At 36.3% G+C, this 20,734-nt stretch overlaps 1 protein-coding gene across 3 annotated transcripts; it reads left to right on the top strand.

Moving 5' to 3' along the window:
* The first annotated feature begins 1,307 nt into the window (after positions 1-1,307).
* LOC139686771 (uncharacterized) lies at positions 1,308-20,179 on the top strand. 3 transcript variants are annotated; one of them, XM_071583807.1, is made up of 9 exons: positions 1,308-1,438; positions 1,627-1,752; positions 1,846-1,959; positions 7,999-8,219; positions 9,965-10,226; positions 11,199-11,362; positions 12,958-13,050; positions 17,866-17,916; positions 18,361-20,179. In XM_071583807.1, exons 2-9 carry the CDS (start codon positions 1,634-1,636, stop codon positions 18,384-18,386), a joined length of 1,050 nt encoding a protein of 349 aa, XP_071439908.1. In that variant the 5' UTR covers positions 1,308-1,438; positions 1,627-1,633; the 3' UTR covers positions 18,387-20,179. The 3 variants fall into 3 exon arrangements, with proteins under 3 accessions (XP_071439908.1, XP_071439907.1, XP_071439909.1); XM_071583806.1 differs by having other exon boundaries at positions 9,947-10,226; XM_071583808.1 differs by lacking the exon at positions 12,958-13,050 and having other exon boundaries at positions 9,947-10,226.
* Positions 20,180-20,734: the final 555 nt, after the last annotated feature.

Here is a 20,734-nt window from a genome sequence, read left to right as displayed (position 1 = left end):
TGTATTTGGGATTTATTTATTGCATTAACAGGGGAAGCTCGAGGAAAAGTTGCCCTGTTAATTGTGAAGAGGTTAAGCAGTGATCAAATAATTTTGTACAGCTGTCATGGGATTGAATCCCTCATAGGTGGACCTTGGTTTGGATTATTGTTAATCTTTAATTAGCTTAGGTATACACAATATTTATGGACATACACCTATGAGCAAAAGAAAATTAATATTACATAGTCTTGCTGCCTCTACATCATCATTGTTGAGAGCCAATGAAAAAATTGGTATTTTTACCCTAACTTGGTCCTTTCTACATAAAGAAAAGGTATTAAGGTTTTTTGTTCTGTACATTATTCTGCTGAAATAATGTTACCCTGCCATAGTACAAAAACTTCAGATATCACTATAAAATATTTGTCCTATCCTCCTAATTGATAGTTCAATTCATTAAATTTTTAAAAATGCCTTTTATTAAAAAAGAAATGGCAGAAAAGCTCTCAAAATACAAGTGAATAAGAAAAAATAATGTCATGAGTTTTATTTTCTTCCGATTTTAAATTCTATAATCAATTTTCATTTGTAACTTTTCACCTAAGTCGGGCAGTAAACAAGCTCGGACCCCTACGTAGTGATGGGGAATAGGGGTTTTATTATGTAGCAATTAGGGCCTTCAAAATACTTACAAATACTTTACTCTTGTAGTTCAATCATATTAATTTAAACACCTTCCATTCCAGTTTCTTCTGAAAAAACTTTGACACAATCAACAAGGTTTAAATCTCCTCACTCCAACTGTAGAAAGGGAAAACAAGTAAAAAGAAATGGGAGAAAATATGGAATAAGAAAATGATCGAACGAACAAGGATCATAGTATTCCAAACTTCGAATACGGCGCCGGCGAGGTTATTATGAAATTTCAGTGGTTCTTTTTTAATCGTGCGAATCACTTCCATGGCAACAATGATAACAAAATAATTTGTATATTTCAGTGAATGATATCTCCTTTCAGCGAGAGAGCAAGATTTGAATGGAATTCGGGTTAAAATGTGCACAGTATTCGCGAAATACCTTAGCCCTTCCCTTTTTGATCGTGCTATGGGATTTTGTTGAGAAGGACTGATACAATTGATCATACATTATTGTCACCAATGAGGTTTTTCATGAAAGATGAGCTCTAATTGATACAGCGTTGACCATTAAACGACAGCAAATGCAGCAATTGACATGCTCCCTACGGCGACATTTTGACGCTCTCATCGATATAATTACGATTTGACGATACAATTTTTCATATTAGCAGCCATTGGTAGGAGCGATAGGACGGCGCACCGCGAGGACGCTTTCAGAGTAATCCTACACGACATAACAGATGCCATTTTGATTTCCAGTTCGTGAGTCGAAGTTGATCTACCGGCCAAATCATTTTGTTGACTGTGATTTTTGTTTGGTGAGTATTTATCTACTGCAAAATGTGTGGTTATTTGTCTATTTTACTCCTGTTTTCCTAAAACGTGTAAATGATGTCTTGGCCTTTGGAATATGATTTAATTATCAGAACCCCTCGTGGTTTCAAGGACTTCAGCCCTTAATGGTTAGTCATGGGATTTATTGATGTTTTTATTGTATTTTAAATAGTTAAGTGATGGCAGAAGAATCTGGCGAGCGTGGTCCAGGTGGATATATGCGTGGAAGGGGTAGGCCCGGACGTGTATTGATAAGAGGGAGGAGAATGTTTGGTGATGGCCAATCATTTCGAGGAAGGTAAAATTATACATTTTAAATATATTTTATCTTTCTTTTATCTTTAGCATTTCTGCCATTGGGTTTTTAATGAATTCAATTTTAATATTTCAGAGGCGGTAGAGGAATGATGCGAGGTGGGCCTCCTACTAGGGGTGGAATGTTAATGAGAGGCAGCCGTGGCGGAATTCCTAGAGGCGCAATGAGGGGAGGTGGTGCACCTGCCAGGTAAATAAACAAAAGCTTTATTGTTGTAACCAGCATTCCCTAATGTGATTGTAATTCCTTATTAGAACAGCCCAGCCGCAACCAGAAATATCATTTGCATCAGTATGTAATTTGGAAAAATTGGGTTAGAATGTGACTTGTAGTTCATTTCCTATTAATTTGAATCCCTGGATATCAAATTCCGTTATTTAAAGGTGTATGAACTTAGCGAGGATACTTACCGGTCACCATCTTATATGGACGCCATGAATGGATATTGGCTAGAATCGCGCCATTTGCTAAACATGGCCAATTATATAAATGAGTTAATATGGTTTCTCCGGGAGTGTCATCAGTTATATGGTAAACTCGTTTTGTTTGCATTATATAAATATTTAAGTTTTTGCTTACTGTAGCATCATACTTGACAGACAATTCTGGGTATAATCTACACTCGCTTGCGTATGTCAAATCGCGTAAATAATCCACTTCTGTGTTATTAGGCATATTTATAGAGTTTGGGGGTTAAACGGACTCGCGCAGGAATATGGGATCTCGATTCCATATCAGTTGCAGCGAATCCTGGAAATTTGAAAGCGTGTATTTGACCATCTAGGCCATTTTCTTTCTTTGGTACAAGTATGCCTGCCAGTTAATTGTATTTGTTCCTTTTGACGTTAGGTTGTTATTCATATCTTGCATCACTTGGTCTTACAATCGTGCCTTGATGATGTGTGGGTTATCTTGATGGCTATCTTTTTCGTAATTATCGATCAATTTGCATGACCCCTCTCCTATTTCGAGGATGAACCATATTGCCAAAGTTCAGTGTCGGGGACTAAAGACAGCTGTAAGGTTCCTCAGCATTCGATTCCGTGTGATAATTTAGCGCCAGTAGAGGACCCTCCACTCCCATGAACTACAACGTTGACATGGCGGAAGACCTTCTGCGTTCCGAAGACCCCGAGATTTGTTCTGGCGGAATTAATGATAATTGTTCTTGGTAGGGTCAACCATGCCAGATAGGTCGAAGGTTAGGAGGCAAACGAAAGGTAGTCCATGCAGTGTGTGTTCCTTAGTGAGGCAGTTGTAAAGGCGTCTGACCCCAGTGGGGCAGCCATTGAGTGATAGTGTCACCTGGAAAACACTATTGGGGAAGACATAGGGACTACAATAGAAGACAAACCACCCCAATTATCATTCCCAAGGTTAAAAAGACTGACAGAATAGGGAATACGAGTCCTAATCGGCCGTGACCAAATTAATTAGAACAGGAACTAGGAATGTAAGAACAATGTTGAGGACAGGAAAATTGAAGAATATTAAGTGAGAGATAAAAAGAGGAAAAATATTTTAGGTCTATACAAGGTGAATTGGAAGGTTAGCGGGATGACTGGAGTGATAGTAGAAAAATATACAGCGGCAGAGACAAGAGGGGTTGCTGTAATATTGAATAAAAAGGTAGGCAGAAGCATAGTCAACATAAAACAATGGATAGAATGTTACTAGTAGAGGTAAAAGCAGAACTGGTGAATTTGGTCATTCTTAAGGTATACATGCCACCAAGCAATCATGAGAAGTCAATAGGGCATACGATCAGTCAAAGGATATAATCGTGTGTGTTCCTGCAGGAAAGAATTTGATAGTGATGGGGAATTAGAATGCAACGGTAGGTAGAGGAGGAGATGGTGATGAGGTGGGGGACTACAGTATAGGTATAAGGAATGACTGCAGGGAGAAAGCAGTTGAGGACAGGAGACGGAAGTTAGTCATCACCAACTCTTGGTTGAGACACCCAAGAAGGCATAGGTATGTGTGGAAAATGCCTGATGACTCTGGAAGGAATTGGTTAGATCATACTATTTTTAGGCACAGGCTTGGGAACAGTGTGATCCATTCGCACAGCTTCGCGGGAGCGGATGCGGACTCTGACCATGATTTGCTTGATATGAAGTGCAGCGGCTGTTTCAAAAAGAATAGGCAGGGGCAGTGGGTTAGGAAATGGAATGTAGAAGCATTAACTGGATTGGCAAGGAAGGAGAATCAGGCAGCTATAGAGAAAGTCATGGGTGACAGTAAAGACCCGATTACTATCAAGGAAAATGGAAATATATCAATAAAGGAATATCAAAAGCCCACAAATGAAACTATAGGAACCGTAAATGGGAAAAGGACAATGAAACCATGGATCACGAATGAGATGATTATAAAGATGGATGAGAGAAGAACATGGAAGAATGTAAACACAGAGATAGGCATAAGGAAGAACAAAGGGTTAAATAATAAATTAAGACCAGTTACAAATAAAGCAAAAATAGCATGGTGGAAGACGCAGTGCAAGGATATGGAAAGTTTGCAGAGGAAGGGTGACATTGGTGTACTATACAGCAAGGTTAAACCACTATCGTGAAGTTGGAAGGGAAGATCTGGTAATAGATTCGAGGGACAGGAGGCTAATCCGCAACCATGTGCATGTCTCAGACTGCTCAGGTCTGAGTGGGTAACGGAGAGGCTGGATGAGCTGTGTTACGAGGAGGTGCAATGCTGGGTTGCCCATGATCAACATTGCTGTTCAACTTATAGGGGTAGGAAATGATTAAAGATGCATTCTGGAGAAGAACCAGAGGTAGGAATGAAAGTCTGAGGGGATTTTGTGAAATCATTCAGGTTTGCTGATGACCAAGCCCTAATTTGTCAGTTAGCCAAGGGGTTGCTGGCATTGCTGAGTGAATTGGAAATTCAGTGCAAAAGTTAAGAGAAGAGAATCAATGTAAATAAAACATGGGTTATGTGGTTTTCCAGAAAGAGAAAGGCTAAGCTTAACATTTACATAGGACGGCAAAAACTAGACCAGGTGAACAATTTAAGTGTCTCGGAAGTGTTTTGGACCAACACGGTCAAAGTAGTAAGGACATAAGGAGAAAATTGCAGGAGTATGTGAAGTGGACAGAAAGGAAAACAAACGAAGTGGTGCTAGGAATGGTGGGGGAGGAGAGGGGTTTGTTGGGAGAAATCATAAGATGGCAGGAAAAATTAAGGGCACATTGAGGTGGTGGGATTTTGAAGACAGTAATAGGAGGGAGAATGTTAGGCAAATGAGGAACGGGCAGGAATAGTATGTGGTTGGAAGTACACAGAGATGTTGAGGGACCTAATGTAAATTAGGTTGCTGGGTTGTGTTTTGTTAGGAGTCGCAGAGAATTTATTTGGTAATTGTGTCCGTCCAAAACCTACCTTAAACAGATTACTTGGCAATAAAGAGTACCGACATGCTTAAATTGATAGATTTATTCACCATAGAACAAAACGGAATTGTATGGGCTACAATAAAGATTCGATCAAATGTACAGATACGATATATTTACATTTATACAAATTCTTAGGAATAATAATGTACATGAAATATATGGGAATAAATGATTTTAAAAACAATATCCGTGCATTGGCTATTTGTATTCTTGGATACTATAAAAAATATTACTTAACAAAAAATTCTTTTGACGTTTCTTTGAATTTATTTTCTTGGGGAAATATTTGTTTTAGCTCTTCTGGAAATCAAATAAAGAGCAGATTTCATGAAATTTCTTGGGGTTTTTGTTGTAATGTTACTCGGCAGTGGCCATTTTAAAGATTATCCTTACCCCTGGTGTAGTACTTGTGAACATCCTTATTTCTGTCCAGAGAAGGGTTTTGTTGCAGACATACAGAATGACATGCATATATATACAGGAAATGGTCACGAGTTTGTGACGTTTGCAATACTCCCTGCAATATTTTATTGCATTTAGTTTAAATATAACCCTTAATGCACATTTTTGAAGGGTGAGCATTCTATTGTATATTTGTACAGAAATATTTGACTGAAGGTCTTCATTGCCATGACCATAACATTGTTAAATGCCAAATAAACGTTTTTCTTGCATTTAGTTGTAAGCTATTGTCATGCAGCCATTGAATGATTGAATTCACCATAGCATACGTATCTATTTCCAATTAATGATTTAGTATGACCTGCTATTAGACTTTTGTCGTATGCATAGAGAACCCATGTTATTGGAGAGATGATGGCTTTTTCAATGTCGTTCACATACACAAGGGAAAGTAAAGGCCCTAATACGGAATCTTTGGGAACGCTATATTAGAGGTTTCATTGTTGATTTGTAGGTAGCACCAATTTTCCGACAATTTTCTCACTGTTTCCTATTTTCCAAAATAGATGCAAGTCAGAGATCAGCTACTCTGATACCATAATATCCTAGTTTAGTCAAAAGAATACTAGGTTTTACTGGATCAAAGGCTATTCATAGATCCATATTTACCCCTTTAACATGCTTTTTATCACTTAAAGCTTGAGGATTTTAGTTACATAATCACTACATGTGGGTTGCATTAGTCCAGGTGGTGTAGAGCGTTGGACTACTGACCAGAGGGCACGGGTTCGATTCCCGGGCAGGTCTCTGGGCACCTGCAGCTCCACCTAGCTATTTGATTTTTCGGGTACCAGATCTTCCAGGGGAAACTATAACCGGCACAGGGAAAGGAGCTGGCCCCCCTGCCTTGATGTGTGAATTTCACACGCCGCCGGGCTTTGTCCTGGTTGAACTCTATCATCACCTACCAAACCAACCCTCGGGTTGATTACTGTGTTTATGGTTTTTTTAATCACTACATGCAGTCTCTACACTTTTATTTTTTGTTAAATCATGCTGTGACCATAGCCACATACTTCCAATAGAAACATCTGAAGTTTTGCATTTTTAAACGACTCTCTATAAAGTTATCAATAAAAATTCCAAATATATGTACAATAATTTGGGTGTAATGAGGATAGGCTAGAGGATGTATTTGGGATCCATGGGGGAAAGAGTTATTGAAGGAAGATGTTTAATGCATAACCTTGTATGTTAAGGAAAATGCATCTATGATGAAACTGGTAAAACTAGGAGGGTGTCTCTCATTGCCAAGAGCAGGTTTGACTAGACCTTGATCTAAAGGTATAAATAAACTACGGCACACTATGACATGTGACTCAATTAAGCTAAATAATCTGTGCAATTTTGAATATAAACCTTATTCTAATTGCCATAACTGTAATGACCATTCAAATTTAGCCATTGCATAAGTTGTGCTTGTATCTCAACACTCCCTGGTCTGGCTGACTTTGACTTCAGTGTATGTAAATATCATTATAATGGAAAATGATATTGCTTTTGTGTATTTTACTTGTAAAGTGTGTGGAATTACAAAGTCAATTATTTCATTACATTTCAATATGTTATGCAAATTCCACAAAGTTACGCCTGAGACAACAAATTGTATTTTACTTCTTTTTAAATGTTATAAAAATTTGAAAGTTCAAGCGGGACGTTGCTTCACCTCCACTTTAGATTTTTTTGTATCTTGTAAAGTTTTGGACAGTTGGTCTTATTAACATGAATAGAATGTGGCCGTGAGTTTGTCGAGGCTAGGGGTCCATTTTAATAGAAATCTCAATTGTGTGGATGCAATTTAGTATTAAAAAATAAGTATATAAATTTAATAATAGTGTAGTAGTAATAGTGGGTATTTATTTTCGTTTGCAGCAGAGTATGATGTTGTATGTTTTTATTGTCAGTTTGAAGTATTCACTTAAAATTGTGATTTGGAGTGGTGTGGGAGTAAAAAATATCTATTAAGGTGACAATGATTTCCAAGGTAGTTTGAGAGAATCACCAAATGTGATCCCTATTAAATTTTCTGCCTGGGTGATTGGAGGTGGCTTAATGAAAACCCAGTAGTTTTCAAATACAGGAACTTCAGGCTAAAATCGGGAAGCTTGAGAAAATTATTGAAAATAACACACTTCCTTATTCTTGAATGATTTGCAAAATTGCACTTCATAAAATTACTATTTTGTTTTCACTGTAGGAAAACTGGATTTTTCTTTTATTAAATTATTAATTTTGGTGTAGAGATTGAATTTAAAAGTTAGATGATATTATATCTCTGAAACAATAAGTTTAAAGATAACTTAAAATTTCCAATAATTAAAGTATCATTATATGAAATGGCACTTTTCAGTTTTGGTGAAGGAAGACCACCTGTAGAAGGAAGTCCCATTCCAGTGACACAGTACCGAGGGGGGGCACCTCGTGGAATGTCATCCAGGGGTGGCTCATCCCTTGGGACAAGTAGAGGAGCTGGAGGGTTTAATCGTGGTGGGCCTGGGGCGCGAGGAACTTTCACTCCTCGAGCTGGCTATAATGCAGACTCTGGCAGCTCTCGTGGATTCTCCCCTAGAGGTAGGAATATGGCTCTCCTCAGATGCTCCCCCACATACCCAAGTAGTACCAAGTATGTTTGAATTAAGTTGAGTGCTTAACTCTCTGCTTAAAAATGAACTCACCAATATTGATTTTATAAGCTGTATGTGTGGGTTATGTTAGTCCAGGGGTAGAACATTGGACTACCTACTAGAAGGCCCAGGTTCGATTCCTGGGCAAGTCTCTCTGGGCACCCTCAGCTTCACCCCAGCTCAGCTTTGTGATTTTTCCAGTACCAGATCTTCCTGGGAAACCATTACTGGCACAGGGAAAGGGCTCCCCCTACCCTGATGTGTAAATTTTACACACCGTCAAGCTTATAACTGGGTAACTCTATCATCACTTACCAAAATGACCTTCGGGTTGATTGCTATGTTTATGGGTTTTAAGTTTTATGTATGATGTACATCTCCCTTGTAACCAACGTGAGAATTTTTGAGGTGCACAAACTGGTTTGATTGCATACATTTGTGTAATGCTTCAAATTCTACTCTTTACATTTAAATTCATTAAATTTTCTACTTCTGGAAGTAAATTTTGGTTTACTTCTTGCTATTCTAGTTTTCCCTTGAATGGATAGCAAAAACAGCTTAGAATGTGCCGTCCTTTAATTGTAGACATACCTAATTGTCCATGAAACTAGCAGCTTAAGAAGTTATTTATCCTCAGTCCCTTTTTCAGTCTAATTGCTGGCTGCATACTAATTCTATCCCTACTTATCTTTTTCTGTTGTTAACTCTGCCAATTTAATACCGTCATGATGAAACACATCAATTGTTCAGGTGGTATGGAAAAAGTTCCAGGTTGATGGTTTTCATTGCAGTTAATGTAGTTACGCTTAATGAACATGCATTATTTCAAGAAGTGTGGATGAACCATTTTTGTATTGCTTTTGTTTGCATACGATCGTTATATTGTTTGGCAGTAATCTTAGAAATTTATTTTTTTACTATTTAGAGGCGCGTCATTCATGCTTGTAAATCATCATTGAGGCTAAACAGTTTTTGACTGTACTTAATGCTTGTGTAATTTAGAACATTGGGTTTAAAATTGTGCTACTTTTTTTATTATCAAAGTTTTTCATTTTTAGTGGAGAGGCAGCAAAGTTTTGTTGTGATTATTGAAATAAATAGTTAGTGCTGATGAAGGCTGTGAATACAAGTTGTATGGTCCCCTGGAGAAAATAAAGAATTAGAAAAATTGTACTTTGAAAAGCAATTTTTAATATAGTTAAACATTTTTGATGTATTTTTTGATATTATCTTATACTTGTGTGTTCCCTAACTGGTTTGGTATGGGAGGTAAGTGTTGAAGTTTGTTTGTTGTTGTAACTGTGAGCACCATTTCTTTTTTTATGTAACTTAATTGAGCCTGTCTTTGCTCATTTTTGACGTGCCTTATTATCATATATGTATACCGCCCACCTGGTATTTTTGTTGTGATCTCTGGGCAAATAAAAAGTAATAATTATAATATTCTTTTATGCTTGGTATTGTTTTTTATCTGCTAAATGCCACTCAATTATGCAATACACCAAAGCTGTGGCTGGAAAATAATAAAATTTGAATTAAGTTCCTATTTTTCACTTCTTCAGTAGTGGGGGAAGTGTTCATTGGGCAAGTAATGTATTTGTGATTTTATTTGTTGATAAATGTCCTTTTATTTTTCATTTATTTTCATTTTTTTCATTATTTTATTTTACTTAGGGGGTGTTTCACTTCTAGGTAATGGCTTCCGTGGTTTAAGCCGGGGATTTGAGCGTGGTGCCAGGGGGGGGCGTGGTGCAGTGGGTGGGGAGAGAGGAGGATTTGCAGAGCGGTTCCCTCGAGGTGCAGGAAGAGGGGTTGGAGGTGGAGACAGAGGTGCCCGGCCCCCTCCACTACTTGGTGCTAAGAGAGGCTTCCGTGGAGCTGTTGCTGGCTTGCCTGCACCAAAGCGAGGACGCTTTGAGCCTCAAACCAGACATAACGGCTACTCACCACCAAGGCATGTGTTTAGTTGAGGACAGATTTTGCCATAAGTCAGACACGAAGCCAATTTTGTCTGTTGTGGGGTTAAAAGAATGTTCCTATAAATGTTAGGGAATTTTCTATTGAAGGTTTCGTTATGAGGGGGTAGTTAATTTTTGCTAGTAGAAAAAGTTGTTCCTTTTTTATTAGTTCTTTTCTATAATATTATCTTCAAATGGTATGGGATATTGTGTATGACATAGGCTGGGAAATCTTATAATTCTAAACTTCTAAAATTCTTAAAATGATCATCTTCAGATTGTGCAAATATTTATTGAGTCTTTTTCATGGTATTTGTGGTATATCTCTCTCATTCAATCAACTGCATGTTATCCTGCCCACATGTACTTTTCACATTTTTCCTCTGGAGGAATTTGTTTCCAATATTATCTTCCAAAGTTAGCAATATTCAGGGTTTTCTCAGTTTAATCTCCACTGATTAACACAATTATGGACAAATCACAAGCAATGGGTTATTCAGGGAAAAATCATACATGGGGTACAAACAGGTGGTACAAAAAGAAGTCAGTTAAAAATAAAATATAGCAAGGTGGTTAAAAGATAGCTACACTATCAGGTGATGAAGAATTCATCAGTGGTGTGATACAAAAACACTTCATCAAATTTTTCACCTCATTTTTAAATACTTTAAGGTGTCATGGATGAAAAACAATCAATTGTGTACAAAGGGTTATGGGGACAAGATCTTGCAGCATTCGTGATTAAATGTGGTAATGTGGGAAAAGACTCGTAAATAACTCAAATTAAACTCAAGAGTTCCTAAGAACAAGCGGACTTTGGTTCCTGGTGCATGCATTTCTCAGTGATTCCTGATGGAAAATTATTCATGCCACATTATGAAAAGGTTGTCATTCAGGTTCAGAATGTGGTTGGTGCTTGTCAGTGTTCCTCAGCAGTACTGAGATTAATTTTTAAATATTTTTTCCAGGGGTGGGCAAGGCTCCTATGGTGGAGGCTTCTCTGGTAATGGCTATGGTGGCTCAGGGGGTGGATATCAGGGTGGATATGGGGGAGGTGGTGATGTGAGGCCTGTAGGTGGATATGCCTCTGCTCCTAATTTTGGCCAGGACGGTTATGCCTCTTACAAACAAGGTTGGTTCACTTATCTCTCTTCAGGGTACTCTTAGAATAGAAACATTTTATTATTTGTACTAGAAATTCTTCCTTGCATGGATCATTTCCTTCATGTAAGGTGTGATAAAGGCAGCCATTCTTGACTGATAATCTTATTCAGTTAATATATTTAAATTACCCTTTGAATTGTTGTTTCTCTCCAGTCATTAGTTTTACAATAGCCTCCGGGGATGACATGGTTGGCTGGGGAAATAGTTTTGCAGTGTTATCCCTTTATTGACTTTGTTAGGGGTGTATTGTAGACTGTAGAACTTTTTAAAATTTAACTACATAGTGCATTGAATTCATCGTTTTGTCCCCACCAAATGTATTTTTACACCAACTAACTAATTAATGAACCTGTTGTTAAATTTTGTTAGAAGTTTGAAGTTGAGGTATCCCCATAGTGAATTAATTATTAGATTAGTATACTTGGTCTCTCAAGGTCCAGAGAATATAGTATCAAGTTATCCATTGTATTTTTTTGTGGAATCAGCTTAAGTTGTTTTAAAGTGCAAGAGTTGCCGTAAGTTGTGCTGATTGTTATTGTGAAAGCTCAAAAGTTTTATGATTGATTCGGGTCCTCATTCAGCATAATGAGCAAGTAATTTTTTTGATTTCTTGCTCTCTCCCAGAAGTACTATGATTAGTCGATTAATTATTTTATATTATTGTCTTAAGGATTTGTTCTTAAAGATAGTTATAGTGGTGATCTTGTGCCATTAACAATAAAATGCTTGTGTAGTGTATGATAAAGTCTTGCTGTACTAGTTTTTTGCTACCATGTTTCTGATAACGTGTTTTCCAGTAGAAGGTAAAAATTCAGCCTTGCGTCAAATCAAATTCATTTAATGAAATATCATAGTTGGTGTTTGTTTCTGCATGTTGCACTATCAAATTTTTTAAGGTACTAAAGATTAGAACATTAAGGACCTACATTAGGTAATTGTATTTTTTCGGTGTATTTATTCAAGTAGTTAAGTAGATATTATGGATGCAATCATGCTTTGAAGCTGTAATATCTTTCATGGCTATCCTAAAAATGAGTGGCTGTTTTTAGTATTTATATGATGTTATCACTCAGCTGTAAAATGAATTTGTTATCCATTTTAATTTCACCAATTTTAATGTGTTACTTTTGCCTGGTTGCCTGAAATGGAAGTGGTGCTTTCCCTGTATCATTGGAAACCCATTTTTTCTTATCAGGATTTTTTTATGTACATTTTTATTTTTTAAGAATGCACAGTGATATCAAATTAGATGTACATATAATTTATGTAAACACAAACATGAGATACATAAAACTTTGATGCTATGTTCATTATTGAAATAATCTCACCTTAAATCAAAAGCATACTTCTGTTTTAACAATTTTATAGATTACCAGCTCACTTAAAATAGTGTGATTGGATGTTGCTACTCATCTGTATCTAAACTTCATTATTAATTTTCTTCATTGTCACTGACTGCTCAACAATGGGATTCTAAATTGACGTTGGAGTTGCACATCCAGTCTACTGCATACATCTATAATACTTTGGTAATTAACTGTGTTAATGCATTATTTCCCATAGAAGATTCCTACGAAGGATATTCAAGTTCCGCTGGCTACAACACTGGAGCCAGTTATGATGACATGGGGGGAGATTTCTCCTCTAATTCTTATGGTGAGTTTCTAATCACTGAGGTTACTGAAATTCCAGGGTAGCGTAGCATCTTGTTTAGGAGGTGCTAGCTACCATTCTATGGCACTGAGAATGAAATTCTTCTTGAATTGTAGTGAGCTGGTTATATTGTTTCACTAGTACCAAATTAAATTTACCTTGGAAGGTGAGGTTGTAATGTAATTAATATTTGGCAAAAAATTGGATTTACATGGCCTTGACGTGGCCTCTGGATTTTGAGTGGCCATGTCTCACAGATGTATGCTTAAGCATTGTATCACACTGCATTCATTTTGTGATGAGTATTCACCTGTGTATGATTTATTTATAATCATGAAAACATTGTAGTTTTCCATTTACAACTTATGCATGTTTCCTTAATCTAATATTATTGTCCTTGGGCATGTAAACATTAATATGTGTCATTAGTTGTAGGCTACTGCATTTTCAAGATGATGCATAGGTGTAGGTGGATGTATTGTGTGATGAATATGACAAAACACCTCTGTATTAGCTTTTGATCATTTTGCATTGTCCCCAGATGTTCTCTCAATGTGCATAATTGATATTCATGCTAGTTGTATATTGTATTGCTCTGTAGTAGTTTTGAATGGATTAATGGAACTAAGACTTTGATAGCATTTCAATTTTGTAGAAACCTACTAGTGTATGCTCTTGTGAATTCATTCCCAGCTGTAGTTGACGTTACTATTTACTCGTTGATAGCAGCTCTTTAAAGTTTATAATGGCGTTTGGTTTGGTTTTTTGTTCTTTAGTGCCAACTAATTTGATTGTGTGGATGGCATCGTGATTTATTACAATTGATAATGACTAATCACATGATTTTCACAATAAGCCATTTAGCTTAAAACAATGTATATGACTTGATCAGCTGATACCATTACAAAAATCTACATTTTGAATTCATGCAAGTCACTTTCTACTCATCTTTTGATAACAGGACTTGTGTTTATGAGCCAACATTTTTGAGCTTACCTTTTTCATACTTATTATGGCTTGTGTTTCTAGCCCTTTCATATAAATCTTTTAGTCTATTGTTGTTATATGAGATAGAACTTTGTAACTGCGTCGATTTTGCATGGATTACAACCAAGCATTTAGTATGCGATCAACAGGTGAGCATATGAGAACATAACAAATGTTATGCTTATAGTGTTTTAAGGATTACCCAACTTCTTCGATCTTCTAATGCATTAATTTTTTGTTTTTTCAACATGAGGAAAAAACTGTTTTCAAGTGTTGTATAAGATGACAAACAAATCAAAGTTTGACTAAGGGAAGATGTGTAAGTTAATGAGCTTGTCATTGTTTTTAGTTGTAGTCTGCTGATTTAGGTTAGGTTTATGATGGGCTATTAGGTTCTCATAAGCTCCAAGCAGCTTACAAAACAAGCGGTATCCTTACTCCCCATTCTGCATTTTACAATGATGCCTTCCTTCAGCTTTGTGAGCTTAATACCTCACTATATTTGATCCAGTTATCATATTCTCTTCCTCTCACTACCTCAGTTTCCCAACATTCTTTCTCATATCACAGTCTTTAGGATCCTTTACTAAAGATTGCCTAAAACTAATTGTCCAACCTTTTTAAACTTTTCCTAATAACTTGCAACTCCCAAGAATTCGTCTTAATTTTCCCATAGCATGGCTAGAACTTCAGTTGTCCTCCTTTCTTTGGCTTTTATTATGTATATTCTTTTCTGCACCCACATGTCATAAGGCTCTATGCCTCAGCGGCTAAGTTTCTGAACCCTACAAAATTGCACTTCGCAATAGTGTTCACTATCATTTCTTCATGTCTATCCTGATGGTGTCCGTCATCAACTCCCACCTCTTAATGAACACTTCTTTTAATGTCCTTACTACACATCCCACCCTTGTTCCAAATACTCATAGCTACACTCAATGTCTCATATTTCCCCATAGAGTACTTGTTAATGTGCCTGGACACCAAGGTAAATGTTATGTGCCATTCTATATCGCTGATTATTGTAAGTTAAATTTTCAATGGTATTTTAGTATATTGCATTTATCTATTTAATTTTAAAGGAATGCTTGCTTAGGACTATAAGACTTAGCCCAACAGAATCTGCCACTGTGAAACCTTTCCTATGACCAATTGAGTTTTTTTGTGAATTCAAGCACCTACCAGGATTGAGTAAAGGAACACATTACCATGCGTAGTTTACTTAAGAGGGCAACATGTGGGTAGCTGGGCTATTGCACAAAATCTTTGGCATCAATTTTTCTGTTTAGCCCTTATTTATTTTGCAATTCTCTGCCACTCAGTTGGTTATCCCTGTGATGGATGGCGTTGTGAATCAACTTAAATGAGTGTTATTTAACGTTTTTATCTGCAGGAGAAAGTTGAATGGCTCAAGTCTTTTGTCCATTGAAGTTGTTTGCTGGTGGTGATCTTCTAAGTGGAAAAGGGACGGATAAAAGCTAGAGGAAGGGAAGCCCATGGGATATATATTTGCTCAATTATTAATCTCCCTCCCTCTCATCCTTGCCAAGAGCTGCCTGCCCTTGAAGAAATTTCTTGAATCGTAGGGAATAGTTTGATGTCCATATCATCATTTTTCAGTAGAATGTTGCAGGTCTCTGTTTAAAATAAGGGATTTCCTCCAATGGGCCTGATCACTTAATAGAAATAGACTTCACTCAGATTATGTAATATACATGCTGTAGACACTATGCAAATGAAATTCATAGATATTAAAGAACTAGCAGTGCACCATGTATGGTACCATCCAGTGGTTCTCTGAATCTTGAGTTAAAATCAAGATGTTAGGAAACAAGCTCATTGAAGAAATGTAAATAAATAACTATTAGAACACATGTCATAGGAATTACAGAATATTTAACTCCTAAGGATGCGCACAATTTTAATAGAAGTTCCTGGGTAAACATGAGGTTCTTTGTAGAATGGCCTGTGAATTGAATTTATCACTTGTTGGACCTACTTCTCAAGTCTAATGCAGTCTAACCATTGCATGGAAATCAGCTGTGCTAGTTGTGGAATGCCTTGAACTACTGTCAATTTTTGTTCAATCAACAATGCATGGCACAGGATGTGGTTTTTTTAGGAGATGACAATTTCATATTCCTAGTATTTAGTCCTGGTGTGAACTTACATGCTTGCCTTCCTGTTATTCATATAGGTAAGTATGATATTTTCAAGTTGGGGGGGGGTAAAGTTGGCAGTATAGGGTTTTTAATTGCAAATTTGTTTTTTACCCCAAAATCATGTAACTCACAAATGCTTAAACATTCCAAGTGGAAATATAGTATCTTCTTAGTGTTATTGTTTCCTTTGGGAAAAGTTGAGGGGCTCTTACGTTATTCATGAGGAAAGAATTTTATTGTGATACCAAAACAAGTTAAGCTCAGCCATATTTAAATATTTAATCTCATGGTAAAGGCTTTTATAATAAAACCTGATGTCACTTTAGTCGATATTCACTTTCGGAATGGAGAGAGGCAGACAGTATCATAAGGACTAGTGCATCCGTCTAAACCAATTTTATCAGGTTTCATTAAAAACATAAGGAAGTGCAATGGGCAATGTCATATCTCCAATGATGTAAAAAAGTAAACCTTCACTGTTGATTTTCTGCATTTTGGAAATAATTGCCAAATGTTTTCCACCTATATTTAACAGCTACTTCAAACATTTGACTCTCTCATATAAAATCGTTTTGAAGTAAACCTAAGATTGCTTGAGCATTATTGGTAGCTGTGTGTCTCAGTGCTTGCTTGGATTGTAATGACATGGAGCAGGGCTTTTTAGAATATTTTTATTGACTGATCCTTGAGTACAGCTATAAATTACATGAGCTTGAGTGTGGCAGGAAAAACTTAATGTATTTTAAATATCAAGTGAAGCATTGTCACGCATAGTGTTTGTGTGAGCAATAGCAGATAATTGGTCCATCAAATAATTGAATTTAGGATTTTGGTACTGCTTTGAGAGGTTATGTATGTGAAAGTGAAACTTCTTAGGTGCACAAAATCTCAGGCATGGATGCTCAATAATTTTGGGTGAATTTTTTTCATGCAAAATATGCACAATAACAGGGGGCAAATAATTTCCTCTGTCATTAACATAGCATCGGGAAAGTGAGAGCAATGAAGAAATCCAGTAGGGAAGTTTGAATAAAAGGTGTATAATTATGGGAAGTTAATAATTATATGTCATCAGGAGTCAGTACTTCATGTCAAATTATGCAATTAACTACATCGGAACCTAGAAACTGATTTTTTTTTGTTTTCAAGTTTTTATATGATGCTTGAGAATTGAGGTTGTCATTATCATTAACTAACTCTGGTAATATCAGCAAACCATTGAAAGGCATTCATAATAGTATTCTGTAGGAAGATATACATGATTGTTGACTACTTAATGTATATTTCAACTAAGTTCATCGATACCATTTGCCATTATTTTGCTTTTGAAAACTGCATTGCTGCCAGGATGTGATTATATTAGTATCATTAAGATGGGGCTTTCATAAATCTGTAATAGGAAAAGGAGACCTTAATTTCCTCATGGAGACATTATCTATTATTACCTATCATAGTTTTAGCTCTTTTTAATCGCTTATCTATCAGCAGTTTGTAAACTTCTCAGGGGTTACTTTTTATGTATTATAATTAAAGGCTCTTGACTTAGTTTGCATCTATACCTCGTGTCATACATTATTCTATATATTTTGGAGGTACTAGGTCAAATGTTGGACACCCTTTCTTGGTTTTGTTTTTCCGGGAGCGATAACAGTTGGTTTGATTGTTTCAGATGGATATGCTGCAGGCGGGGGTGGCGGTGGTTATGGCAAGTCTGAATATGGTGAGTAGAATTGATTCTCTTTTTTTTTCATTCACATTTCATCACAATACATTTCCATCATTCAGTTATCGTGTCAAAATTACTTGCAGCCTTAAAAAGAGGTTTTGGTTCTTAACTGCTCGCTTATGGTTATAACCTAATTGTGGTATGGCATAAAATATCATTCCCAAACAAATATTCTAAGACAAATGAATAAAAGGCGTGGCTATCCTCTACATGCTAGTGTTTTTGCCTGCCCGCCCAGAAGTAATAAGCATGCCCTATTGAATCTTTCTAAATCAATCTTATTATATTATTTTCCCAAGGAGGAGAAAAGTATATAAAAAGTATATAGGCATGTAGATGCTCTTTAACTTTTTTATACAATGATGAATTTTCTTGAAACTGGAAGAAGTTGTGAATTTATACCAAATTATGCACTGAAAAAGCTTGCCTACATTGCAGGAACTGGATACTGGGCTCAACAGTGAGAAAGCACACACACTCACTCATGAAATGACCCACCCGTCTGTGTCCCACATTTCATTTGAGTAAGAATGGCGGGTAGGGTTGGGGTAGTGAGACCTCTGATCTATAGGTCAGGATATTGAAGTTTGCCACTCAAATTAATCGTTTGAAGTCTTTTTTTTGGTGTCACACTGAGATACTTATCTTATTCACATTGGAGTGGATGAAATGTTCCACGCAAATGAAAATCTGTGGAAGTGAGTTGATGAAATTATAAACTATTGAAACTGTGTTGGACTTTTACACAGTGGTCAGTGTTGACCTTTAGGCAGTGTGTTTTTAACTAGAATCTAGTTGAATGTCATTAGGGATTTTTGTAGCCTAAGGGTATGTGGGAGGGAGCATTTTCTTATTTATTTTTTCAAATTTCCTCAAAGTTCACAGAAGGGAATCCAAAAGAGTGCAATGATTGTACTGTCTGGCTGTATTTTGAAGTTTCTGAGTAATGTGATGTCTCTTTTTGAAAAAAGCAATCAAGTGTGTTAACAGATAAATTATACATATATAGTATATTAGGGAAATCAAAACTTTTTAACTCCTTGATCTGTTAGAATAACCATTTGAGACCAAAGAGCGGTCAAAAGTGGTGGCACTCTTAAGAATGCTCATGAAAAATTATGGCTGCTTACTTATTTAGTATGTAGTTCTTGGAACTGGCATGAGTGCCATGGATTTGGCATAATAGGAAACTAGGCTATTATCTTCCAAACCATGAAAATGCTTCCAAGGTAATAGTGTTGGGTAACATTTTGTTGCTCTTCCTCTGATTGGTGTAACAGCATAAGGATTATTTAAAAGTTTTTTCGTGGTGATCCAACACTCCCTTGGTCAAACTTAACAGTAATTGTCTTTATAAAGTTGGGCATAACACTGAGGATGTGTTTTCGGGAGTGATGTGGCATCACAGAAGGGACTCTTTGTAGTGACAACAGGAGAATAAATGCAGAGCTTGATGACAAAGTGTCTGGGGCCTCCAGTATTGCCTCGTCCCTCATCTGGGTATAGTGACAACTATTGCAGCACATGAAAATGAGTATGAAACCCCATTATCAACCAGAATCATGTGTTTTTACGAACATCTCATTCTCCACCCATTTTTATTCAGAACACCGTGCCCCGCTGCTTTTTTCCTGGAAAAAGTTTGTTTGAATAAATTATTGCTTGACAATTCGTGATGTGAGAAGTTGGTGAAGTAAATGCGACTCCATAGACCAAGAATTAGTGTTGTGAAGTCAGGTGAATCTCCTCAGTCCCTATAGGAACATGTGTTTGATGTCATTTTCAATTAAATGATAGGCCATAGGGTCATTCCAAGGCTCTCTCTCTCTATTGCCCTTGTGTTGGGCATTGATTATTGTGAGTTTTTTTATTTTTTGGGAAAACAAGAAATTTGAATAATTGTGCCGGTTGGAAGTGAATATGAAAAGTGATATAACACAGAGATTAAGTGATGCAATTGCAAATGTGGTTTTTGCTTTGGCAGATGTCTATTATCTTTTAATATTTAGTTGTGTGACTTAACTTGGATCCTGGTTATACTAAGCATATACTATTGACCATTTCTAAGCCAGGTATCAAGATTTGTAGATTGGAATCTGTTGCACAGTATTGTTCATAAACATTTTACTTTTTAAACTTTTGAATGTGACTGTCGTGAGTTTGTAGCTCTTTTCTCTGGAGATTTTCAGTTAATATCTGTAAAATGATATAGGTTAACTATTAGTATTGTATATAAAACAAAATTTAACATGATAAATACTGTTTTATTTCAAACTGTTTGAAAAAAAAAGAATATATTGACCTTCCCTTTGAACACCCAAAAACATCTCTAAACATTGTCAGTTTATTCAATATATTGCTCTTGATATTTATATATATATATATATTTATGCAATATTGAAAGTACACCATTTTATGTACACCATGCATTTACTGTGTGTTCTGGATAATATAAATTCCATGTAAATTAAGCATATTATAAAAAAATCTTGGAATGAAAAGTCATAATACTTGAAATGCAGCCTTTTTAATTCAATCTTCGATGTTTGCTGAAGAGTGCTGACCTAATTCCTCAAATTGAGAAGAGGAGATGAAAGTAGTGAGGGGTATTAGAGAGTGCTAAATCTTTAGGTAAGTGTATTTGATGCCATTATATGCCAAAAATCTATTAATGGAACAGTAATTAGTTTAGTTAGATAAAAATAATGATAAAATAATGTCCATACATGCTGTGTAATGCTTGTGAATTTTACTGAGGATACTCATTTCAAATGCCAGACAGGAGAAATAAAATTATACCCTTGCAGTTTTA

Source organism: Hetaerina americana, unplaced genomic scaffold (genome assembly GCF_022747635.1).
Source record: "Hetaerina americana unplaced genomic scaffold, ioHetAmer1.1.p SCAF_15, whole genome shotgun sequence".
NCBI lineage: Eukaryota > Metazoa > Arthropoda > Insecta > Odonata > Calopterygidae > Hetaerina > Hetaerina americana.
The sequence above is the reverse complement of the archived record's forward strand: the minus strand, read 5'-3'. Positions and strand labels throughout refer to the sequence as shown.